This window comes from Monodon monoceros, unplaced genomic scaffold (genome assembly GCF_005190385.1).
Source record: "Monodon monoceros isolate NGI ecotype Baffin Bay Population unplaced genomic scaffold, NGI_Narwhal_1 Super_Scaffold_16, whole genome shotgun sequence".
Taxonomy (NCBI): Eukaryota; Metazoa; Chordata; class Mammalia; order Artiodactyla; family Monodontidae; genus Monodon; species Monodon monoceros.
The window spans coordinates 37655944-37675706 of record NW_021703772.1 but is presented as its reverse complement, the minus strand read 5'-3'; the positions used below and the strand labels follow the sequence as shown (position 1 = coordinate 37675706).

The 19763-nt window shown below is 40.0% G+C and overlaps 2 protein-coding genes across 3 annotated transcripts in view; one reads left to right on the top strand and one right to left on the bottom strand.

The window, feature by feature from the left end:
- Positions 1-157: 157 nt before the first annotated feature.
- On the bottom strand, positions 158-10493 carry HSPD1 (heat shock protein family D (Hsp60) member 1). The gene is made up of 12 exons (XM_029225141.1): positions 10385-10493; positions 9293-9468; positions 7996-8248; positions 7297-7379; positions 6385-6480; positions 5889-5982; positions 4630-4798; positions 2993-3092; positions 2155-2400; positions 1592-1766; positions 1168-1346; positions 158-783 (listed from the first exon to the last, which is right to left on the bottom strand). The coding sequence occupies exons 2-12, from the start codon at positions 9464-9466 to the stop codon at positions 631-633; spliced, it is 1722 nt and encodes a 573-aa protein (XP_029080974.1). The 5' UTR covers positions 9467-9468; positions 10385-10493; the 3' UTR covers positions 158-630.
- A 258-nt stretch (positions 10494-10751) lies between these two features.
- The window catches only part of LOC114896789 (10 kDa heat shock protein, mitochondrial), a 40100-nt gene continuing 31088 nt past the window's right edge, over positions 10752-19763 (top strand). Inside the window, exons 1-4 of one of the 2 annotated variants that reach the window (XM_029225143.1) lie at positions 10807-11054; positions 11656-11820; positions 12766-12855; positions 12935-13175. In XM_029225143.1, the coding sequence (XP_029080976.1) occupies positions 11052-11054; positions 11656-11820; positions 12766-12855; positions 12935-12985 (309 nt within the window). In that variant the 5' untranslated portion in view covers positions 10807-11051 and the 3' untranslated portion in view covers positions 12986-13175. Of the gene's footprint in view, positions 11055-11655; positions 11821-12765; positions 12856-12934; positions 13176-19763 lie in introns of those variants that run through there. The other variant, XM_029225144.1, reaches the window with a different exon arrangement.

Genomic DNA, 19763 nt, shown 5'->3' with positions numbered 1-19763 from the left:
ATAATCCAGTCTGCAGCAAAGATAAACAGAGAAACATAAGGAAACTATAGGGAGAATAACATTTTAACACTTGGGTCAAACCTTACCTTACCCCTCCCTCTTCAACTGGTTTTCTTTCATTCCTCATATCCTCTAGATCATAGAAAGGCTAACACAATTAACTTTAAACAATTTTTATTACACAAAGGTTGTCACATAATTGGATATTGCTCTACTCTGTACACAATTATTCTTACTCTCCACAGAAAGGCTGCTTCTTAACTTCTCATCTGTTGATGGCAATCACTAAAATCCTGATTTTAACAGAATAGTAGTAAAAATGCCTCAGTGATTTAAGTTGAAAGCAGTACATTGGTGCATGGCTCTTATACTCATTTACCAGGAATGTACAAATGTCTTTATTCAAAAATACAAAATAAATTATCTGTAGGCATGGACAATGACAGCAGTAAACCATTCTATGTTGTCAACTGAAACCAGTAACTGATGGTTATAGTGATTTTCTTAAACATCAGCCAGCCTTTTCTTCAGTCATCTCCTTCAACCGACCTCTCAAAGTTATTGGTGAGGAACGCTGCCTTGAGCTTCCTCTCACAGCTCATTAATGATGGTAAAGCCCTATTCTAGGAATTAGAACATGCCACCTCCCATGCCACCTCCCATCCCACCCATTCCGCCCATTCCAGGATCCTTCTCTTCTTTAGGAATTTCTGTGACTACAACTTCTGCTGTAGTTAACAGAGAGGCCACTCCAGCAGCATCCAGTAATGCAGTTCTTACAACCTAGGAAAAAAGTTTTGATAAAATATTACTTTTCCTTAGTAAAAAATTAACAAGACTTGGGACTTCCCTGGTGGTCCAGTGGTTAAGAATCTGCCTTCCAATGCAGGGGACGCAGGTTCGATCCCTGGTCGGGGAACTAAGATCCCACATGCCACAGGGCAACTAAGCCCATGCGCCGCAACTACTGAGCCTGCATGCTCTGGAGCCCATGTGCCACAAGAGAGAAGCCTGTGCTCAACAAAGAGCCTGCGCACTGCACCGCAAGATCCCGTGTGCCAAAACTAAGACCCGACACAACCAAATAAATTAATTAAAAAGAAACAAATTAACAAGACTTAATGAAGAGTCCTTGAAAGTATTTTTAGACACTGGTGAACTATTTACCTTAGTTGGATCAATGATTCCTTTTTCCACCATATTCACAAAATCTCCAAGCATAGCATCATAACCAATTTCTGAAGAACTTTGCAAAATTTTCTCAACTATCAATGATCCTTCGACACCTGCATTCTTAGCAATGGTCATTGCAGGAATTTTGAGTGCTTTTTTAATAATTTCTATACCTATAAGGAAAATAAATTTTCAGCAAATTTAGTTCTTTCCTTTGTAATTATTATAGCACAGTTCTACTTGTGAGAGTACAGATTCCCCCTGAAAGATCTCTGACATCAGTGCTATTCTACTTTTGTTATTCTGGAAATTGCTTTATGACTTCTTATTCCATCTAGTGGCAGCAACAATATAATTCTAACAACAGAAAGACTAAAATCAGGCTACAAGTAAACTCATTACTAAGGTAACTTTTTACCAATTTTTTGATCTTCATTAGCTGGAGTTATTGAATCCAAGGCTGGAAGGCACCGAAGCAGGGCACAGCCCCCTCCCAAAACAATGCCTTCTTCAACAGCAGCTCGTGTAGCATTAAGGGCATCTGTAACTCTGTCTTTCTTTTCATTCACTTCAACATCACTTGTCCCACCAACCTAAAGATTAAGAAAGAATTCCAGTTAGCATGGCTTCTCCCATTCAAGAAGCTGACTGCCAAAAGAGTCATTAAAAAGCACCTAGTTTACTTAAAAAGCAATTTTAAAAAGGTTGCCTATTTGTTACAAGTAACTACGTGATTAAACAGCTAATAGTGTCTCACAAATCAGACTCTAGACTGATTATTAACAAAACATCTGTTCCCACACAACTCACCCACTACAAGTTCAATTCTGGCTTTAAGGAAAGAATGTTTCAGTTAAGAAATTTTATATAATAAATATCTCCACAAGGAAGTTGATTCCCTAAATATTTTGGTTACATACCACAGAAATAGTCATCTTGGGCTTAGAACCCAAGAAGCTTATTTATAACAATGCATCTTACCTTTAGCACAGCAACACCATCTGAGAGTTTTGCCAGACGTTCATTCAATTTTTCCTTTTCATATTCACTAGTTGTAATATCTAACTGCTCGATGATTTCTTGAATACGCTTTTCAATTTGAGCCTTGTCACCTTTTCCTTTCAAGAGCATGGCATCATCTTTGGTCACAATGACCTCTCCAACTTTTCCTAAGTCATGAGGCTGAACATCTTCAAGATTTAGAGTTAGTCCTTCTTCTCCAAATACCTACAAAAACATTTTAAAGAATGAACAAATTACAGATTACAGCTTTTTTCATTACACCAAATTCATTGGTAATATATCCTACAGGTATTTTGATAAAAGAAACATCTTGCAATACTGTGTTTCTTTGAAATGTGAGATTTCGAGACCAAAGCTAGACTAAACAAAGTCTGAATATAGTCTTTCATGACATTTCCAACTTCTCACTTAATTCTCAATTATTAACTTTGAGAAAACTGTGAACTCAGAAAACTCACCTAAGGCCATACTTTTGGTGCAACCAAAACTAGACCCTAGGCCTAACTCTTACATCCCATCCATGTCTTTTCTACTACATTCTTGAAAACAGGTTAGTCAGTAAGCCCATTCTTGGGCCAGACTCTTGGCGAGTTAAAGAAAGGGACCTTATCACTATTTAACCCAATCTCTACCTCCCAAACATCTAATAAAAACACAGATTAAGTAAACATTTCAGATGGACTTGAAAATGTGAATGTGAAAATGTGACTATGAAAATGTGAATTCTGCCTATAAATTTCAGACCAGGATGTATAAATAACATTCAGTAAACCAACATCACATTTATTTTACTTACTGCACCACCAGTAGCAATAGCCATGTCTTTAAGCTGGTTCTTTCTATTGTCACCAAAACCTGGAGCTTTGACTGCTACAACCTGAAGACCAACTTTCAGCCTGTTAAGAAGTTATTAATAAGATTTAAATTTTAGAAAAATGTCTGTCTACTTCAAGTTCTGACAACTAAGGTTACTTAGGAAACTGCACTTTAAAAAGATTTTTTTTTTTGCTCCCTAGCAACTTTTGGTCAAGTTGAGACAGGAAAGGGCAATTTTCCATTTATCCGTATTTGCCAGTATCTGCTCACCTTCTTAATAAACTGTTAACCTTACATGCTGACCTTTCCAGTTGAAAACATGTAAATAGTGATAACTACTTTATAGTTTGTGAAAATCAGAATTACTATATATTAAATTTGGAGATCATCTAATCGGCATTTACCCTTAACCCATGGGTTCCATTTAGTATTAGATTAAGTTGCTAGTAAAGTCAAGATTGAGCAGTTTCTTCTTTTTCATTGAAGTATAGTTGATTTACAATACTATATATTTCACACAGTGACTCACAATTTTTACAGTTACATACTCCATTTATGGTTATATAATACTGGCTATATTCCGAGCAAGCAGTATTTTTAATTCAGTTCATTTATAAATGTAAATATTGCTGAGAATATCATTAAGCTTACCTACATTTTAATCAGGTAATGAATACTCAGAATATACAATTTTAAAAATGCCCATTTGAGACCAGACTGAAATGGAAGGAATGTACAAACTAAGAACTGGTCAATTTTATTAAGGAGCCAAATAAAAATCAGAGGGTTACTTAACCTCTGATGATATGCGAAGTAAACTACAGATACAACTTTACAGCTACCAGTAAAATGGCTCAATGAAAACTCTTCAGGCCTACTGTTTTTCTATTTCGGCTTCAAATCCCACAATCTCTAGGGCTTTTTCATAATCCCCAAAGCATATCCAGTCTACAAACATTCCAGGATAAGTAAACTCACTTAGGTCAAAGTACTCAATTCTCTAATATATACCTGCTATTTCATTTGTGCATTTCCATTACAATGAAAATTGGAGACTCATTTCTAATGTACTTCAGTTCTAAGATTAGGAATAATATGTATTTTAACAATGCCCTAAAATTCTGTTTATAGCGTTAACACTATCTAAAAGTAAAAAGTAATACATTAAACTGTAGATTAAAAAAAAGAATAGACCTCAACTTACTTTAGGTTGAGTACCAATTTCTCAATTTCAGACTACTCATTAACAAAATTTTCCTTTTAACAGATTATTCAGAATGGTAGTTGTTTACCTCTTCCCATGAAAAATTGTAATTGTGAAAATATTTTTTTCCATAAGTCTTTTTGTAAAAAAAAAGAATAAAACTCAAGTCATTTATCTTCAAAACAACTGTAAACACTTAGGCTATCTTATGAGAAAGTTGCACAAAACATTAAGGACTCTGGGACCCCATTCAAAAAAGACAGAATCATAACTGGACTAAGGGTTCATGATTCACACTAATATTATACAAACACAAGTAGTTCAATGTGAAGGTACATAACGGAGATTTCAAACATCAATACAAATAACTGCCTTCCACACAGAAACGTAAACCAAATACCACTGCCTATTACCTATTCAAAACGAGTGTACTTAGAGCTTCTCCATCCACATCTTCAGCAATTATGACCAAGGGCTTACGGTGAGCATTGGCAATTTCAAGAGCAGGAACAATGGACTGGACACTAGAAATTTTCTTTTCACTTAACAGAACATAGGCATCTTGGAATTCACATTTCTGACCTGCAAAAGCAAAGAACATTTCTAACCAACTTTAGAACATTATCCTGAAAATGACTGCAATTTAGAAAAACCTCTAAACCAAAGCTCCAGTACACTTTAAAAGTGATTGATGAGTTCATGTTTTTCCTTTCATTTCTCATACACATGAACTTTCTTTTATTTATTTATTCACTGTTATTCATCACTGACTGGGTGCCAGTGCCAGGCACTGTTCTAGACTCTTGAGGTAGATCAGTGGGAAAAAAAATGAAAATAAAACTCTGCCCTTTAGAAGTTTTCATTCAAGTAGGAGAAGAGAGTAATAAATAAGAAATATATAACTATTATAAATAATACATAAGTGAATTTGCCATTACTGCCTCAGTCCCCTGGTGAGCTCTCAGTCTGCTTCTAAAGGTGTTGGATCACAACCTTTTCCATTGTGTCTGATGATGCTTTCTTCCAATTTGCATTTTTCTCCTCATCCCTGTTCAGATGCAATGGATGTGTGGTGGTCTAGTTTAAGGGCACCAGCTCCTTTCTGCTTAATGGTAAGTTGTTCCAAGTAGATAACTTATTCCAGAATCATCTTGTCATAATTATTCTACATCAAACTTCTATTTCTCTGCTCACCCTCAAAACCTGTCTAACTTCTTGCTCACGCCAGTCCACACTGGTGCAGCCGTGCAGCATTTTCCAGTGTGTTCCACATTACTCTTAGTCCAAGAGCCAGACCATGTGAAAAGTGTTCTGTAATCAAATAAGTTTAAGAAAATCCACATTCTACATCACCTAGTTGGAAACTCACATTATATATGATCATTTTTAAGCCTCTAGAAGTCTCACAGTAAGAAATTGTTTAACTCTGTTCACTCAGCATGTCCAACACTTACTTTACCATAAAATAGAAACTTGCTCACATTCTACAGAACTAGTGTTTCAGAGCTCGACTTTGGGAAAATGCTGAGCGGTCGACAGCATCATAAGCAAGAAATCCACAGAAATGTGAGGAACATATGAATTTACTTTTGAGGTCTGACACTGACTAATGCCCTCAGGTTGTCACATAGCATATGTTAAAAAAAAAACTTAGTTACTGATTTGCTCTTACCTTTTGATGTATTAATAAAGTATGGAGAGATATACCCTCTATCAAACTTCATGCCTTCAATAATTTCTAATTCATCATTCAGTGTTTTTCCATCCTATGAAAAGTCAAAGAATTCGTTATGTGAATTTCATTAAAGAAACAAAAACTGTATAGACCAATTAACAGTCCCCACTTCTCATAAGGAATCCAGATAGGAATATGCAAATGTCCCAGGGCATCCAACTCCACTTCTGCAAGAATACATGTATGCATTTGAACTAATTTTTACAGCTAGAAGGCAGTATCATCTAAGTTAGGACTGATTTACTCCCGAAGGCAAAGTTTAATAATTCACACAGAACACAGAAAGCACTCTATTCTACACAGGTGCCAATATTACACATGAAAGAATTATACGGAATATACTTTTGGAAACACATATAGATCAAATTTTTATATTTATAAAACTCAGATTATCAGACACCTCATTCCTATGTGTCATTAAAAACACACTTGCCTTTACTGTGATAACGCCCTTTCTTCCAACCTTTTTCATCGCATCAGAAATGATGCTGCCGATTTCTTTGTCTCCATTTGCAGAAATCGTAGCAACCTGAAACAATCAAATTACTCTTCCAAATTGAAAGGTAAGGCTACTGTCCGCAATCAACTCCCCTCCCTTTTCTCAGTAACTCCCAAACTGATAGATCCTTGGTGGGAAGCTAGAGGGAGGGTGATGGTGGCAGTGAGAAAGAGGGAGGGGATTTTATGGCATAATAATTGTAATGAAGTATTGATCCTGTTTTCAATTTTTTAAAAAATCCAGTATTTGGCCACATTATTTTTGAAAGATATGAAATAAACACACAATTATTATTTTAAACAAAAACAGAAAAGAAATTCCTGGTGGTCCTGTGGTTAGGACTTGGCGCTTTCACTGCAGGGACCCGGGTTCAATCCTTGGTCCGGGAACTAATGTCCCACAAGCCACGTGGTGTGGCCAAAAAAACAAAAAAAGAAAAAGAGAAAAGGAAGCTGACCCTGTTACTTTCTTCCCCTTGGCAAACATGGCAATATTAGAACATGACAAAATTATGCACCTTTGATAAATGGCCAAAGAACATTTTCTACACATACAAATGAGTTTTTACTCAGTCATGCAGAACTAAAACGAGAACTCATTAAGAGTCAAATTATGGGGACTTCCCTGGTGGTCCACTGGTTAAGACTCTGCATTTCCACTAAATGGGACACGGCTTCCATCCCTGGTCGGGGAAATTTCCAAATGTATTAGCAGTAAGAAAAATGCTTCCAATGTTGGTGATTGGGTAATGTTGCTATTCTGATACTGTCGTGTAATTATGGGATAAAATCACGTTACTAAAAAAAAATTCTAACTTTATCATAAAATGTTATAAAAAATCCATACCTGGGCGATCTCTTCCGGGGTTGTCACAGGTTTAGACTGCTTCTTAAGTTCAGCAATTACAGCATCAACAGCTAACATCACACCTGGTTCAAGAGTAAATATTATTATTGAATTATATGCTTATTCTCTCGTGGCTCCACGTAAGTAAAAATTCTGATTCATGTTAAGTGTTTCAATGCCTTAACGCTTATGCACTGCTTCTGTACCAGTACTTTTCCTAATCACATGGGAGTTGGATGGCATGCACTGAAACAGAAACTTTAAAAACTGTTTTAAAAAACCCCATCTGACATCCTGGGTGACTTGGTTCCTCGTTTAGCCCTACTTTCCAAATAACTAAAGTAAAACATCAAAACTGTATCATCTCTCTCTGCTCTAATCCCCATTAAACTTATTACTTTCAAGGTGAATGGTACATGCTGTAACTTCCAATAAACTTGGTTTGTGGGAGAAGCGGACCAGGGGACAAAGACACAGGGATGGATGACTGTGGACAACAGGCAATGTCTTAGTCAGATTTTCCTCTTTGCCACCCAGCACAGTGCCCACCACATAGGAATTCGATCACTACTCAGTGATTTTTTTTTTTTTTAAGATTTTAAAAGATTTTTTTTTAGGAGAGAGGAGAAACAAGAGTCAACTTTCTAATACAATTTAACAGCTCAAAACACTGTGGTGACAATGAAGAGATACTCCTACCTCTCCTGATTTCCACTGGATTAGCACCTTTGCTAATCTTCTCGAAGCCTTCCTTAGCAATGGAGCGTGCCAGTACAGTCGCAGTAGTGGTGCCATCCCCAGCCTCTTCGTTTGTGTTATTGGCAACATCTTGAACAAGTTTCGCGCCAATATTTTTATATTTATCTTTTAAGTCAATGGACTTTGCAACAGTCACACCATCTTTTGTCACTTTGGGACTTCCCCAACTCTGTTCAATAATCACCGTCCTTCCCTATTGCACAGAAAACAGAGTCACACACTGTAAGTACTATTTAGCCTACAATACAGCAGTTTTCACAATAGGCAATTACTTCAAAGCCTTAACGCAACATCTGACAATTTTTATCAGATCTACAGCATGAATCTAAAGGGCAAGTTCATCAATGTTCTTAGTTCAGACAAAATGACCTTTGTTGCTAAGTGCATAACCTTGGATGATAACAATTTTAGAGACTTAAAAGATGTCTTCTTATACAATGATACAAGATGAACCAATACCACTTTGGTAGATTATAATGAAATTCCAGAGCAGACTTCACAAAATTCATACTTAAGTTTTGTCCAGTACCTGCTGTAATAATAATATGAAAACTTACTTTTAAACTTGTTTTAAAATTTAGTTTCTAAAATACTAACAAGTACAATACACACTTTCAGAGTTGTTCAACATTAAATCTTAAACATGGTGCAAATAGTATTGGCAGCTTTTTAATTTGAACCAAAGCTGCTTCTTGTGAGGCATTCATATGCTATATTTTATATAGTTTGTATCACTTTGATATTTGTACTGGCTTCAACCTGACATGAAGCATCACTTCACCGTGCACGACTCTCAAAAAGGTCTCCTCAAATTACTTATTACCCCTCACTCATCAATCTCTTGCTAAGTGAGACTTAAAATTTTAAATGTGCTTTGGAACCAAGGGACAGTAGAAAAACATTAGGTTAAACTAGCACCTACCAGCACATACTTAAGGTATTGTGGACGTTGTATTTTTCCCTCTATGCCTGGTACTAACTACTGGGAAAGGATCCAAAATTTAACTCAAGCAGGCAAACGAGATTAATTCCACCTCGAGTTTACCAATCCGTCTTGAGCTAGGAGTTACCAATGGATTACACCACACATTGTACAAAATAAAGTTCTTTCTGCTTTGGCAGAAGCAGTTTACGAATACCAAAGCACTGTTCAAAAGCTTGCCGTGACTCTCACCATCAACAAAAATATTACTCCTTAACAATACTCTAAATTACAACAAAGTAAGAATACTGATACCTTTGGCCCCATAGTAACGGCTACAGCATCAGCTAAAAGGTCTACACCTTGAAGCATTAAGGCTCGGGCATCTGCACCAAATTTTACATCTTTGGCATAAGCCCGAGTGAGATGAGGAGCCAGTGCCCTGGACACTGGCCTAATCTGGCGAAGGACTGCGGGCAATCGAAGCATTTCTGGGGGAGAAACAAGCAGATCATCAGTACAATACTAGCGCTACCCGTGGTGTGTTACAACACAAACATAACACCCGCGCATCAGAAGCGAGCTGGGCTGACCTCTGCCAGCCACTACAGCTGGGCCTCGAAACTCGCCACCGTCCCAAAACACCAGCTTCTAGCGCAAGCTTTAAGTGGCCGCCCCACGCCTGACCTATAGCACTAGCAAAAAGCACACCGTTCTTCCCCATGGCCACCTACCCATGACGCTAAAAACGAGTTAATCTTTCAGCGCTAAAATGGCCTTGGGGGCAAATCAGCTCCAAATGTCCCCTGAAAAACCAAGCCTACAAGAAAGGGACAATTTACAAACCCAAGTGACCAGGGGAATGAAAATATTCCTAACGGTGCAAAAATCCGCTTACTAAAATGTCTTCATGTATCCACTCGGGGCTACTGCATCAGTGCAGCAGGCAAGGCCGCGAAGCTGGGGGCGGCGGCTCTGCCCACTCCGGGCGGCCCCACGCGTCTTTCCATCAGGATGCCCCAGCAAGGTCAAGGGTAGATGCACCGTACCCGATCTGTTCGCGGGGCCAAAAGCCGTTCCCACGCGCTGCGACCACCCCGCCCCCACCCCGCGGCACCCTACACCCGGCCAAAGTGGCTTCCATCGGAGGGACCATGTGAATACACTTCCCCGACTCCACACCCCACCCCGGGGAAGCCCTCCCAGCTGCGCCCTGCCCGGGCGAGCGATCCACGCCGCACATGATGGGCCCCTGCATGCACCCACGGGGCCTGGCTCAGCGAGACCAGGCCTGCGGCGCCTTGGGGAAGCTCTGGCTCTCGCCGGCCAGCCCGCTCAGAGCAGCGGGGGAAGGCCGGCTCCGGGGTCCGAGGCGCATGGATGAGACGGCGCGTGCGGCCCGCGTACCTGGGGCAGCGGCACGGCTAGTGGGCGACGAGACAGGCCGTCGGCGGCGAGTGAGGGACAGAGCGCAGGTCGCACACAGCAATGAGCCCGTGTCCCCTCCCTCCGCCGCTCCCCCCGCCCCTCCGCAGCGCGCGCGCGCGCAGGCGGCTCCCACCCCCGTCCCGTCCGCCCGGGCCCTGCAATCTGCACGCGCCGCGCGCTAGGCCCGCCCCTCCCCACCGCGCTGGGCCAGGCCAGCTGAATTAGCCCTCTCCGGCCGGTTTAGGCTAGTTCCCGGGCGGCGCGCCGTTCCAGAACTTTCCGGGAAGCGCCGGGCTCTGTGTGGGTCAAGGGTCAAATCACGTCATTTCCGGGAGGGGAGGTGAAGGGTAACTACTCTCACCTCGGCTCGCGGCCTAGAAAAGCCTAGAAAAGCCTAGAAAGAGCTCCTCTTTCCTTCCGCCTACCGGTCCGCGCGTCAGTGGCCTGCGCAGAGCCCAGGAAACGAATCGTGGCGCGCGCAGGTGCGGCCGCCCCTTTTCGCGGGGAGGGGCCGGGGGCGAGGGCGAGCGCGCCTGCGCGCTAGGAGGTCTTTTTTCGAGTTCACGTGGCAGGGGGGTCGGACTACGGATTTCTCCTTTGCGGCGGCGGCCAGAGAGCGAGAGTACGAAGTGTTGCAACCCGAGTCATGGTGAGTCCCGCGTGGGCTGGAGGCCGGCGGGCCCGGGTTGGCCTGGGGCGCACGGGGAGTCCGGACGATTCCCTTTGGGCCTGGAGGGAGGGGTAGGGGCCACTCAGAGACCCGCGCCCGCCCGAACCCTGGAGAGGCGAGGGCCCCCCCCCCCGACCCTTTCCACCTCGGAGGGTTCTTTGCACACGCGTGTGAGGCATTGTGTGTGTCAGGGGATGGGAATCCGGACGCACGCGCAGTGGCCGACCCACGTCTCTTGCGGGACATTAATGGGTGTGTAATCGCTTTGAAAAAACCACGGCTCCAGGCAGAGGGACTTCAATGTTTGCTGACAATTTACAGAAAAATCCGAGGAAGGAGAATACTTGACCTTGGGAGATACTAAGGTTGTCCTGGAAGCTCGTCTGGCTGCTGACCAAAGGAGCAACAGTGATCCCTAACACACATAGGGAATGGGAAATAAAACGCGGAATTTAGAGCTGAACGTTCAGAGGTGTTTCCTTTGAATGAAAAAATCTGAGTTTTCTCGTTATCGTTGAAAGCCATTTGTGGCCTGTTCAGAATACATTGTGTTTCAAATCTAACATTTTTCTCTCTACAGGCAGGACAGGCATTTAGAAAGTTTCTTCCCCTCTTTGACCGAGTATTAGTTGAAAGAAGTGCAGCCGAAACTGTAACCAAGGGAGGCATTATGCTTCCAGAAAAATCACAAGGAAAAGTATTGCAAGCAACGGTAGTAGCTGTTGGATCAGGCTCTAAAGGAAAGGTAAATGGGGACTGAAATGGAACTAATTTTTTATGTGAAGGGGGGGGGAAACACTGGTTATTGTTAAAAGTAGCCTTTTAGGTAGCTTGTTATTTTAAAGATCAGTCCCTAGTGGGTTCGCACCTCATCTTTCAGCAAAAATGATTGTGAAAAAAAAATCGCTTATTTTATATGATGGAGAGTTCCACAGTATTAAAATCAGACGGCATAAATTTGAACTCTTGGTCTAACCTCTAACACACTGAAATTGCCATGATCCTTCTAATCACTTTCGGCCTTGGTTAGCATATAAAAGGAGCTGGCTGGGCTATTGTAGTCATTCTCCAATTAAGGGTTAGACCTCAGACCTCTGAAAGTGTCAACTAGAATACGCAATAAATGCCCTTGGGGGTCAAATATGTTACTTGCATTGTTCCAGTTGCCTCTAAGAAAGGTCTAGCAAGGAGCTATCCTGGAGTTAGGAATAGGAAGGCTTTGGGCGCTCTGCCTCAGTCCCTCTCCCCACATCTGCTTTGGAGGAACAGAAGTTGAATCTCAAAAGAAGTGTATGTTCCAAAGTCAGAAAGAAGACTCAAGTTTTTGTGTGTTGAAAGAAGTTAAACATGACCATTGTACATGTAGTTTTAAAAACTGGTTTACTTCGTATACTTGAGAGGTTATGTTAATATTTAACGATCAAAAAGCTTACAGTTAGTTTTCCCAGTATAACTCTTTGAACCTTTACACTGAAATCAGGTTTTAGTTTAAGCTACTGCATGTGCATTATTTCAAAGTGTAACTCTACAGTGATACGTTTGAGTGAAGAACTATGGTTGTATAAATTATATCATTTGGCCACAAAGTCCTTTTTTAACATTTGATTTGAATGAGCACAGTTGATTAATAAAAGTGTAAATATTTGGTCAACTAGATGTCTTTACTAATAAACATCTTTATTTTCTTAAGGGTGGAGAGATTCAACCAGTTAGTGTGAAAGTTGGAGATAAAGTTCTTCTCCCAGAATATGGAGGCACCAAAGTAGTTCTAGATGACAAGGTGTGTAAACTTCATATTATTAAGGAGAGGCTAAGTATTTGCTGTTAGTTTTCTTAACTAACCGTTTCTCTGTTTGCAGGATTATTTCTTATTTAGAGATGGTGACATTCTTGGAAAATACGTCGACTAAAATAAGTCACTATTGAAATGGCATCACGTGAAGCTGCCACTGAAGTTCTGAAATCTTTCATCATGTAAATAATTTCCGTGTTTCTTTTATAATAAAGTAATGATATCCAAACTAATGATATTCAGTGTCTCTGAAATTTAGTTTCTCTGTACTGATTTAAACATTTCCCAAATAAAAGTATATAAATGAATGGTTTATCTTTATTTAGTGATTTAAAGATGGTTTTTAGTTTATGGGGCTTTTTTTTTTTTTAGAAATAAGCTGCAGAGAATTCAGGGAAACAGGTTTTCAGTTTTCAAGTTGGCTTTTTACATATATAGTTGATGCTGATAGAAAGCCATAGATTTACACTTACTTAACATTTTAAGAAGGTAAAGACAAATAGCAACATTCTGACCTCATTTATATCAAACAGTTCAGTGTAGTTTGTTTATGAAATCTAGTCTCATATGTCTTATTTCTTAAGTTATATTTTGAAAAACTTAACACTTCCAGTTTTTAAAACAACACTACAACATAATTTACTTAGAAAAAACTCGAAGGCAGGGTATAATAGCTCACACTGGCTGGGTGCCTTCTATATGCCAGGCATAGCTAACTTTTTTTTTTTTCTTCTTCGGTATGCGGGCCTCTCACCGCTGCGGCCTCTACTGTCGCGGAGCACAGGGTCTGGACACGCAGGCTCCGTGGCCATGGCCTCCTTTTTTTGTTTGTTTTAATTATTTTATCTTTGGCTGCATTGGTTCTTCATTGCTGCGTGCGGGCTCATTTCTAGTTGAGGTGAGCGGGCTACTCCTTGTGGTGGCTTCTCTCGTGGAGCACAGGCTCTAGGCACACGGGCTTACTTGCTCCGCCGCATGTAGGATCTTCCCGGACCAGGGCTCAAACCCACGTCCCCTGCACTGGCAGACGGATTCTTAACCACTGCACCACAGGGGAAGTCCCCATAGCTAACTCTTAAGCATTTTCCAGGTACTGGCCTCCATTGTAGGTACTTTCATATAGCGGATGGTTTAATCTTTTAACAGCATATGAGCCAGGTACTGTTCTTGTCTTGCAGATAAGTAAGGTGGGGCACAGAGGGGTTAAGTAATAACCAGGGACACTGTAGGAAGTGGCAAAGCCAGTATTTGGACATAGGTAGTCCACATTCAGATGCTGTCTAAAACTTCATCCTTTATGGCCTCTGCTACTTTGTCAGCCAATCCTAAGTACTTAATACACATTTCAGTCCTGGTGATAATGACCATGGAAAAGGGGAGGGGTTATCTAAAAGTGTCTGGCAATTGGTAAGTATCTAGTATACAATTCATTGAGTTTAACAAATAGGAAACTGACAACTGGATAAATAGCTTGATTTAGCTATAGCAGCCAGGGAGAATTAAGATTTGAACCCAAACAATCCTACAACAAAGTTGATTACCAACCCCTAAACATGACTGCCTCTCAGCTACCAGCTCTTTCTGCCTTGCAGTCAAATTTGTTGCCTAGTTTTGGTTGCTTATAAACTAGTCTATGATCATGTCTTTTAAAAGTTGTGTTCCATATTTTTCTTGTGTAATTAAAGTCTAGATGAAGTTTTAAGTGACATGGAATAATGGTCTCAACTTTTGATCACGTCCCCATCAGTAAGGTATTACGTATGTGTATTTACATTAATGTATGCGTTAGTGCCATTTGGTATATAAGGCTTTCGTCATATTTGGGTAAAAAGATTAGAAACACTTGGTCTTCCCTGGTGGCACAGTGGTTAAGAATCCGCCTGCTCTCCTTAAAAACTAAAAATACAATTACCATATGACCCAGCAATCCCACTACTAGGCATATACCCAGAGAAAACCATAATTCAAAAAAGACATGCACCCCAATGTTCATTGCAGCACTATTTACAATAGCCAGGTCATGGAAGCAACCTAAATGCCCATCGACAGACAAATGGATAAAGAAGATGTGGTATGTATATACAATAGAATATTAGCCATAAAAAGGAACAAAATTGGGTCATTTGTTGAGACGTGGATGGACCTAGAGACTGTCATACAGAGTGAAATAATTCAAAACCAAATATCATGTATTAACACATATATGTGGAATCTAGAAAAATGGTACAGATGAACCGGTCTGCAAGGCAGAAATAGAGACGCAGATGTAGAGAACAAACGTATGGACACCAAGGGGGGAAGTGGGGGTGGGCAATGGGATGAATTGGGAGATTGGGACTGACATATGTACACTAATATGTATAAAATAGATAACTAATAAGAACCTGTAAAAAATAAATTTTAAAAAAGTTAAAAAAAAAAAAAGAATCCACCTGCCAGTGTAGGGGACACAGGTTCGAGCCCTGGTCTAGGAAGATCCCACATGCCACGGAGCAACTAAGCCTGTGCACCACAACTACTGAGCCTGCGTGTCATAATTACCGAAGCCCGCGCGCCTAGAGTCCATGCTCCACAATGAGAAGCCACTGCAATGAGAAGCCCACGCACCACAACGAAGAGTAGCCCCCGCTCACCACAACCAGAGAAGAGCCCATGTGAAGCAATGAAGACTCAACGCAGCCATAAATAAACAAATAAAAAGAATCTATTTTTACAGAACCCAAGTGGCTCATCAATTTCCTGCTGTGCCCCAGGCACAGCTAATAGGCTTTGGAGGTCATAACCTTGTAAGCACATATTTCCCTCTGATTTACCAATGAGAAAACTGACGGAGGGGAAGAGGAAACTCGTTCAAGGCCATGTAGCTGGTAAATTGCAATTAGGAATCCAGTCAAAGGCTATGGCTTCCCCATTATTACAGATTTTTTTCCCAAGACCCAAGCAAATAAGTTTTGAGATCTAAGATGAGTTTCCAAACCTTGGTTCATCCTTCGAGTTGCCTGCTATACCTAAATTTTCAGGGCTCCTTCCATAACCTACTAAACCAGAAGGACGGGAGAATTCTTTTTGTACCACGGAAATTGTCCTCGTCTAGCAGAACTGCTAAATAACTTTACATTGTGAGATTATATTGGGAATTAATAGGGAAAAGGATTTTGGCATAAGAAATTTGGGCCAAAAATATGGGTATTGGGGATGTGGACCCATGTGTTTTAGAAAAGCATGTTGGGACTTCCCTGGTGGCTCAGTGGTTAAGAATCCACCTGCCAATGCAGGGAACACGGGTTAGATCCCTGGTCCGGGAAGATCCCACATGCCGTGGAGTAACTAAGCCCGTGCGCCACAACTACTGAGCCTGCGCTCTAGAGGCTGCGTGCCACAACTACTGAGCCCATGTGCCACAACTACCAAAGCCCACGTGCCTAGAGCCCATGCTTCACAACAAGAGAAGCCACCGCAATGAGAATCCCACACTGCAACGAAGAGCAACCCCCGCTCGCCACAACAAGAAAGCCTGGGCGCAGCAATGAAGACCCAACGCAGCCAAAAACAAATTAAAAAAAAAAAAGCATGCTGTCATTTACCTTTTGTTCAACAGGAAAATATCAATTGTAAGGAGAACGGTAAAATAGGTAAAATTCTGACTGGAGTTTTCATAACATTACCATTTTTTACCTCTTGCCAGGCACTGTTCTAGGCACTTAACATATAATCTTGCTTACCTGTGTAATCATAGCAACTCTGTGAGGCAGATGTTCTTTGCCTCATAGGTGAAGGATGCAGAGAGAGGTAGAGTAACTTGCTCAAGGTGAAATATATTTTAAGTCATAGGCTGGAATTGAACTCAGGTTTGTCTGACTTCAAAGTCTGCCTTCCACAATTCTATACAAAAACAAATGAAAAATTGAGAATAAAATTAAAGTTACCAGGGAGCTATTCTGTTATGAAAGTATTACCATTATCAAGATTATGATTGTTTTCCTCTATTGCTCCAGAAACTGTATGCTTTACAAAAAGTTCTTATTTTTAAAAATCGGGATTACAAAATTTTTTTTCATTTTTATTGTGGTAAGAACACTTAGCATGAGATATACCTTCTTAACAGATTTTTAAGTGTACATCATGATATTGTTAACTATAGACACAATGTTGTACAGTCGATCTCTAGAACTTTTGCATCTTACTTAACTGAAACTTTATGCCTGTTGATTAGCAACTCCCCATTTTCCCCGCCCCCTAGTCCCTGGCAACCACCATTCTACTCTCTGCTTATATGAGTTTGACTATTTTAGATACTTCATGTAAGTGGAATGCAGTATTTTGTCCTTCTATGATTGGCTTATTTGACTTAGCTTAATGTCCTCAAGGTTCATTCCATGTTGTCAAATGTTGCAGAATTGCCTTCTTCTTTAAGGCTGAATAGTATTCCAATGTATGTATATACTACATTTTCTCTATTCATTCATCCAGCAGATGAACATTTAGGCTTCCACATCTTGGCTGTTGTAAATAGTGCTACAGTTAACATGGAAGTGCTAATATCTCTTTGAGATTCTGATTTCAGTTCTTTTAGATAAATACTCAGAAGTGGGATTCCTGAATAGAAGTAGGGTAGTTCTATTTTTAACTTTTTGAGGATCCTCTACACCGTTTCCCGTAGTGGCCACACCATTCCGCTTTCCCACCAACATGGATCATAAGGTTTTATATAATAGAGTTGTGAACTTGTCACATTTGTTTCCTAATTTGATGTGCAGTTTTGTTTCTAGCTAGTCAAATCTCATTCTTCTAGTACATTTTTCTTTTGGAAATGTAAGTAATTAATTGATCCATAATTTTAGTGTATAGTATATGTGTCTGACTTTTTTTTTAACCAATGATTATCTTGTCTCAACTTTATTGGATTATCCATTCTTCCCCACCACCACTCCCCTGCCCCCAAATTTGAAATGTGACCTTTATCATACATTAAAGTTTTAAATAAACATATTCCTAGATTTGATAGTCTGTTTCATTGATCTCTCTTTTCCATCACAGTGTTTTCAATATAAATATAAACTGTTATATTTAAGTTTGATATCTGATACAGCAATTTACTCTCAACAATACTTACCTAGCTGTGAGCATTTTTAAGCTTCTCAGCAAGGACTGCCAGATTGTTCTCCAGCATGATACTAAGACATGCCTCATCCAGAAAGCTAATTGCTGTTTTCTCTGTACCCACACAGAAATGGAGTTTTGAGCTTTTTAGTTATTTATGTGAAGACTATTTAAATGTTTTCTTTACCCTTAAGCAATCTGTATGAGAGAGCTCATTAAAACCTAGGCTCTGGATCCCGTGTTACTTACATACTAGTTAAGTGACATTTGACAAATCATCTAACCCCTCTTAGTTTAAGAATTAACTGTAAAAGGAGGGCACAAGATGTCCCTTAACATTTTGAGTCAAGCCTGTTATTTTTTGTTTTGTTTTGTTTTTGTTTTGTTTTTTGCGGTACGCGGGCCGGGCCTGTCACTGTTGTGGCCTCTCCCGTTGCGGAGCACAGGCTCCGGACGCGCAGGCTCAGCGGCCATGGCTCACGGGCCCAGCCGCTCCGCGGCACGTGGGATCTTCCCGGACCGGGGCACGAACCCGTGTCCCCTGCATCGGCAGGCGGACTCTCAACCACTGCGCCACCAGGGAAGCCCAAGCCTGTTATTTTTTTTCCTTAAACTTTAATTTTTTTAAAACTAGATAATATGCATGTAAGAGTCCTTCCCATCCCTGTGCCCTAGCCACAAAGTTCCATTCCTGGAAGCACTAGTGTTACAGTTTATATTCTTCCTGTCAGGGGTGTTTTATGTATACATATGTATATGTGTGTGTATAAACATATGTATCTTGTGCATATGAAATATATATACATATATATTCATTTTCCTTTTGAAAAATAAAATATTCGATACACACCATTTGGCACCTTGTTTTTTTCTGTATTAACAATTTGTCTTTGGAATTAATCTATAAAGTACATAAAAGTTTCATTCTCTTTATAGCTATATGATATTTCATTATTTGGATGGACCAAAATTTATTTAAGCATTTCCTATTGATGGACATTTAAACTCTAAACTTATGCTATTAGAAACAGTTCTGCAAAAAATAAAATTTCTGCATAAATTTCATATCTGTAAGATAAATTGCTAGGCATGTAATTGCTATGTCAAAGGGTATGTGGACTTTAATCATATATGTGTACACACACACACACACACACCCCTTCAAGTTGCCCTTCACAGAAGTTCTATCAATTAATAGTCCTACCAGCAATGTATGAGACTGCTGATTTCTCCCCACTCTCAATAATACAGGATGTTATAAAGTTTATGTTTTGCCAAACTGATAATTTTAATTTATCATTATGAATGATGGTGAGGATCTCATGTGTTTAAGAGCCATCTCTATTTCCTTTACTGTTAACTGACAGTCCCTATTGACGGTTAATATCTTCCGCTCATTTTTCTACTGGGTGACTGACCTTTTATGATTTGATATCTTTATCTATCAGGGGAATTGTTTCTTTGTGACAAATTTTTTTTCCTCCAGTTTATCAATTTGGCTTTGATTTTGTTTATGCTTTGAATTTGCAGGAAGTCATTTTGGTATAGTTGAATAAATGTTTTCCATTATAGCTTCTGGTTATTATTTCAAACTCTGAAAAGTCTTCTCTGATATAAATTTCTTCCACTGGTTTCTTTAGGTATTTTTATAGTTTTTGGTTTTATAGTTTATGGGTGTTTTTCTTTTTCAACCTTGGCTTATATGGAGATTTTCCTGTTATAAGAGATAAGGAATGGATCCAAACCCTCTTTCTTCTTACAGATTAAGCCTAGTTCTTTAAGGCATGTTAAAATTT